The 6,215-nt window shown below is 52.9% G+C and overlaps 1 protein-coding gene across 1 annotated transcript; it reads right to left on the reverse strand.

Moving 5' to 3' along the window:
- Positions 1-593: 593 nt before the first annotated feature.
- Positions 594-5,987, reverse strand: DQ04_09261000 (hypothetical protein; the record flags this gene model as incomplete). The annotated part of the gene is made up of 1 exon (XM_009315874.1): positions 594-5,987. The coding sequence occupies one exon, from the start codon at positions 5,985-5,987 to the stop codon at positions 594-596; it is 5,394 nt and encodes a 1,797-aa protein (XP_009314149.1).
- Positions 5,988-6,215: the final 228 nt, after the last annotated feature.

The following is a 6,215-nucleotide window of genomic DNA, read 5'->3' on the forward strand; positions in this document are numbered from 1 at the left end:
GAGTTGGAACGCATGCCAAGAGGAGAGTGAGTGGGGTGTGCGTGAGAAGCAGACACAAACAACGAAATAACACAAAGGGCTGGCCCCTATCACTAACACAACAGCAGGAGAAAAAAAAAACAGTCATGGAGTGTAGTACCCTCTTACATTTATGCCTGGCGCTCCCACTCTCTTTCTCTATATGTTTGTCCACTCACCCCCACTTCCCCAATTTCTCTCCACATTGCACACGTCACCATCTATCGAGGCAGAGAAGCTGGTTCCATAGCACCAACAACACCACCGCACTGCGCTGAGGCTCCCCAGAAATATCTGGGGAGGAATTCGATCCTCTAACAGCCAACGAAATGCTAACAGTGGCAGTAGCAACATCATCACAAAATGCACAACAATCATGCCACTCCCTCGCTCTCGCAAACCAGAAAGACAAAAGAAATAATAAATGGCGACTGCATAAATGCAAGTCGTCTCCTCTTCCCCTTTCTTACACAGCTGCATAAGTAAGAGTAATGAAGAACGAAACCATGCCAGTTGTATGCACATGTACCAGCACAAGAAAGACAGCCTCTTCACATAGGCACAAGTACACGTTGTCACTTGGAGAGGCCTTGAATTCGCCTGACGGCGTTCTCCACGCGACGCTTGATGTCTTCGATGGAACAACCACCTGCACGCTGCGCAGACAACCGCGCCTCACGCCTGGCGTCCAGCATATGCATGACGGACTGCACCTCTTCTTCCTCCTCGGGATGAACGGCAACGATGAGGTTCGCAAGGGGAACCCCCGCATCACTCGGTTGATCCTGCGATTTCACTGCAGCAGAAGCAACAGAGTTTTCTTTGTTACTCGCTGGCGCTGCCTCGTCTACACGCGCTGCAGATGTCTCGCTTACATGGGAAATAGGAAATGTCTTCTGGGATTGCCCCTCTGTGTCATCGTCCACCTCCTGCACACCGAGCGCGGCACGATCCGTTGCGCTCGTCGGCTCGTCAAGGGCGGACTCCTCGCCGGGAATGGAGCGGTATGTGACGAGGTCCATGGCCCTCTCCTCACCGGCGCTCGATTGCCCCACTGACATCGTCTCCGGCTGCGAGAACACTCCACAGCTGAGTCGCCTTGCCTCGGTAGGGCACCTCTGTTCCACGCTTGTGGTTCTCTCGTCGCTCTGTCTCCTCACTCGTACCGTCACGGGATCGTCGGTGTCTTCAACGTTGGCATCGCCGCCAGGGCCGTCGCAAGACCCAGTACTACGAATATCCCTGCTGCTGCTGCTGCTGCTGCTGCTGTTGTTGCTACCGCCACTGGAGCAAGGCGGCGATGAGTGGACTGCCTCTTCCGCTTCTTGCGAGGAGGAGCAGGAGGGAGGGATGGAGAAGCGAAGCGATTCCTCTGCAGCAAGAGACCGCTTGGGCACGTCACCATTGCACTCAAGATACGGGTCGACGTGCCGCTCTGCCACTCGTTCTGGTGTCTCCATGCCGGAGTCCGAAGAAGAGGAATGAACGAGGTGATGTTCCTCATCCATCATATACCCAGGTCCTATTTCCCTCACAGTTCTATCCCTCACCTGCCGGTGCAGCAGGAACGAAAGAGCCTCCCATATGCTAGTGTCGAATGGGACTCGTGTAGCCTCTTCATGGTGGACCCGGTCCTCAAGGGGACCGAGGAAGGGTGCATCCTTCACGCCGAGGCATGTGCCAAAAAGCGGAGGCACAAATATAAGGGGAGTGTGCAGTATTGAGAGTGCTTTATCAATTGAATCTATACTCTCAACGTCCGGTACCACGCCAACACAAGGTGAATCTTCTGTCAAGCCTTGCTGTGTCGGTGGTGACAGCAACAACAGTGGCTCGTTGAACAGGTTTACGTCAAGCCGAACACCTGCTCGCTCCAAGGCTTCCTCATAGCCTTCTGATGTGATGTTGAGTGTAGAAGACTTCATGTCGCTACAGGCCTCATAGCGCGGCGGTGTGTTCACGTGCAGTGCGACATGACAGTTGCGGCATTTCGTTGCAGTAAAAGTGCCACAAGCTATCTGCAAATTTACATTTTCACATGACTCCATTATCACACGATTCGCAGCACACACAGCAATGTCAAGTGGACCGGTGCACTTGCTGATGCGTAACGTAGCCACGGCCTCAGCTAGGTGCACAACACCCATGGCGATACGCTCCAGTACCACCTCGACAAGTTCCGAGGTACCACCATCAGCAGCAGCACGCAGATTAAGGGAGCCAGGGAGGCGAAGAATAGGTACATTAACGAGATCATGCAGTCGGATAGGCGGTAGAGGGAGTCTGCGAAGTGAGTTGTCCGCATCTCCTCTACCCCACACTTGCTGCATAAATGGCACAACTGACCAATCTTCCTCTCGGCGTGTTTCAATGTACGCCTCGTAGAAGAATGTTGAGAGCGGGGAGTCAGTGGGCACAAAGTCCACCAGAATCATCGTTGTGCTGTCATCGTTGATATTCACACAGTCACACCTATGCACATCAATGGCGTTGGTGTCACTCTCGTAGCGTAGCAACGCATTCAAGACACGGATATCTTTTCCGATTCGTGCATTCTCCAAGACACGTCGCAGTACATCGTCCGTGGTGCGATCCGTAATGGCAGTGAGGACTTCCTCCACCCGCGGCGCCTCCACCGAAAGTGGAAAGAACTCAATGTTGTAACAACGTTCTAGCAGCAGTATCTCCGTCACCAGCAGGTAAGCCTCCATCATTTGACATGACTCAAAGACACCTTCCCTTGCCATAAAGAATAATCTCATATGTGAGCACCGTCGCACAACAACGCTCTCGGTGGATCCCATCACAAAAATGGTGCAGTTTGTACAGTCTTCAATGATGCAATCACCAACAACATCCATGATAAAAATAATGGGATAGCTCGCACTGACGCCTTCTGTATGAGTTACAATATGTGACACATTTCTACCGCTCTCAAATTGAGGCAATATCACCGTTTGAGGTGTCACTTCTGTAGTGGTAGTGGCACCGTAAGAAAGGGAGTCATTTGCATAGGAGCCACCCTCCACCCTCTCCGCCCCGCCGTGAATCTGCGCAATGCGAACGCTTTTCCCCGACAGCTCCGAAAAAAAGAAGAACACATCACTTTTGCAGTCATTCTCATGAATAAAGCGGCTGCCAAACGCCGCCAGTGCGTGGGAGTAAGGGTAGTCGCAACCACCAGAGAGGGTACCACACAGCTTCAGTGTCCGCATGACCCCCACTGAACCATCCGAGCCGTCAACCATACGCGCAATGGTAGCTGAGTGTTCCTGTGGTATAGAGAATGCTGCAAAGTCAGCGCTCATACCAGGGTAGACAGCACTGTACGGTGCAACTGTAACGTTGCCCCATCGTGACTGGCCATATTGGCAGCGCGGTGCCGTGTACCCACCGTGGTGGAAGTCCACAGAAAAAACATTATCAATGAGAAGGTGTGTACTTGCAACACAAATGGGGCTACAGTCAGTTACTTCCTCACAGTAACAGCAGTAGCATGGTCCAAGCAACACCTTGCAGCGCTTTACGTTAAACAAAATCACAAAGCGAAACCCCACAAGGACCTCCACCACACAATCCTGCAGGTCACGCAGAATAAGAGTGTTGACTAATGTTCTATACCCATTGGGCATCACATGGGCGTGCAACGTCAGTCGTGTATTGGACTTGCCGCTGTACGACAATGCATGCGTTGAGTAGTCAACCTGCATGCCTCTCGATTCCGCGACGGCCTCCAACGCTGCCGTATTGTTACTGTCAATGTCTAAAGATGGCTGGAATGTGGCAAAAGTTACGCGGTACAAAGGAGCTCTCCAGGATTCCTCGCCTTGCGGACAGCAGAAGCTGCTCCCCCAACGTGGCAGCTGCCTCTCTAAACACGGCCATTGAACACCAATCACACCGTCTTCAAAGTGGTGGTTGTCGTCATCGTTGCTGTTCGTGGTGGGCACAGCACCGCACTGGAGGCTATCCCAGCGGGCGGCGTAGATGGAGTTGCGGTATATCCGGTGCATCAATGGGCTGGTGCCACACTTCTGCATCGCGGCGTTCACCACCGCAAAGATGGGGTACGCAAGATAGTGAACAGAACGATTCAATCGCACCAAGCTGTGTAGTTGTCCTTCGTCATCTGCGTCGTCTTCATTCTGCTCGTCGTCGGTGGCGGCGGCTCCTGCTCTACTGATGCCATTAAGCCCTACACCATTGGTGAGACCCGCGAAGAAGGCGTGCTGCAGCAAGTCGCCAGCCACCTCCGCCGATACGACAGCTTCACATGATCCAGCGCGCAGACACGCATCCACAAAATCCCGCACCGTCTCAATGAACTCCTCCTTATAGTTGGCACACTTGAACCGTCGAATGGCGTAGCTGCTGTTGAACACAGCTCCCAACAACGAAGCAATGCTGCTGTCGTTCTGATGCGGGGCAAGTGCATCCACAACCTCCTTTAGTGTGGCGGAAAGAAAAGGAGGTACTCCGAGAAGACATGTCAAAGCCAGGATACCAATTGCGTACACATCATCACGCATCCGTGGCCGCAAATCCGATTCTCCTGTGCAACCATACAACTCCAGCAGAACGCGATGGAATGCAGGATCCGCCGCCCATGGAAAGACATCAGCGCTTACTTCCTCCGCATGGCTCCACACGACTTCCACCAGCGGGCGCATCGCTGCGGCGAGTCGTGGGGAAATAAATGAGGGTTCCGCAGGCAGAAGTAGGTTGCACATGACGTTACTGAGACCTGTCAACACGACGTGACCATTATCAGTACCGCAGAGTATGTTACCGCTATGCAGGCAGCCATGAACAAAGCCGGCGTCATGCAGAGCACCCACCTTCATCACAACAGATTTGAGCAGTGCTACGAGCTCCGCTTGTGCGAACGGGTGACTGCTAAAAGCAATCACATCGGCCAGACTCACACTACATGGGTCGTTGTCAACCACAGCAATCAAACGGCACGCGGAGTCAACATGCACTGAATGAAACCCACGGCACACTAGCTCCAGCATGCCAACACTGTCATTGCTTCTCTCAGCGGCCGAATTATATTCTTGCTCCTGCTGGTACAGTTGACCTTCAGACGTCATTCCCTTTTCTTTGAGAGACTCCTGCATCACGCGTATGTGTGACGCCAGATGTTGCAATGTGTCAAACATCGCAAGGCGCTTCTTCTCTTCCTCCTCGGTCACCTCACTCACACTTTGCGATTCGTTCACCGGCAACACACCGAATGGTGAAAGTACTTTTACCATCGCCTCAGTTTCATAGTCCGACTCCTCTAATTCGTCGTCTTCGCGCGAAAAACTTCGGTTGTAACCCAAATGAAAACTGCTCACCAGCGTCTTGTCAACCACCAGCATTGCCCCAACAACACTATCCCATTCCTCAGCCCTCTCAACAGATACACCGTACCTGGTCGTCTGCGCAGGATCCTCATCACATTCATCGCCCCGACTCTCAAATAGTTGTCGTTCCGTCTCCACAGCAGCCCCATTGATTTTCTCACTATCGTCGCTATCTACTACATGTTGACCAAGGCGTCCGCTGCTTGCCAGCGCAGCATCCCCTCGACGTGGCGGCGGCCGCTCGACGTCCTCCGCCGCAGCAACAAGATGGTGATGCAGGCACTCGTCACATTGCGTGTGTGTCGCCCTTTGCTGGGGATTTGCAACCACATCAACCGCCCTATCGTCATTGTTGTCAACATCCTCGCTATCAAAGACGAGCGACTGCACAGTACGTGAACCACCCACTACCGTACCAGTGGCATCAGCAACAGCAGCACCATAAGTCTCGTCATCCGAGTCCGCTCCCACAGCGTGTGTCGCGTCTCTCGCCTCTGCCGCTCCTTCCGTTCTTTCTCTTGAGAGCAGCGGCACTGAGCCGTATCCGCCACCAATCGACGCGTACGAGCGTGCCACCACCTCTTCGCCATCGGAGCTAGACGAGTCGTCGAAGTCCATCGCGCCACCGATGCTCTAGTCTCTCTCTCTCTCTCTTTCTTGGGAAAGCTCGCCCAAGCACGCACCGGAGTGAGAATGGTAATATGAGGAGCACCCCACTACAAAGAGGAGCACACACAAAAGAAAAGAAAAACAATCAAGACGCACACATGCAACGCAAAAACTAAAAAAAAAAAAAANAAAAAAAAAAAAAAAGAAGAATCGAGCAGGAGAGACGGAAGGGCGCAG

This window comes from Trypanosoma grayi (genome assembly GCF_000691245.1).
Source record: "Trypanosoma grayi strain ANR4 Tgr_926_V1, whole genome shotgun sequence".
NCBI lineage: Eukaryota > Euglenozoa > Kinetoplastea > Trypanosomatida > Trypanosomatidae > Trypanosoma > Trypanosoma grayi.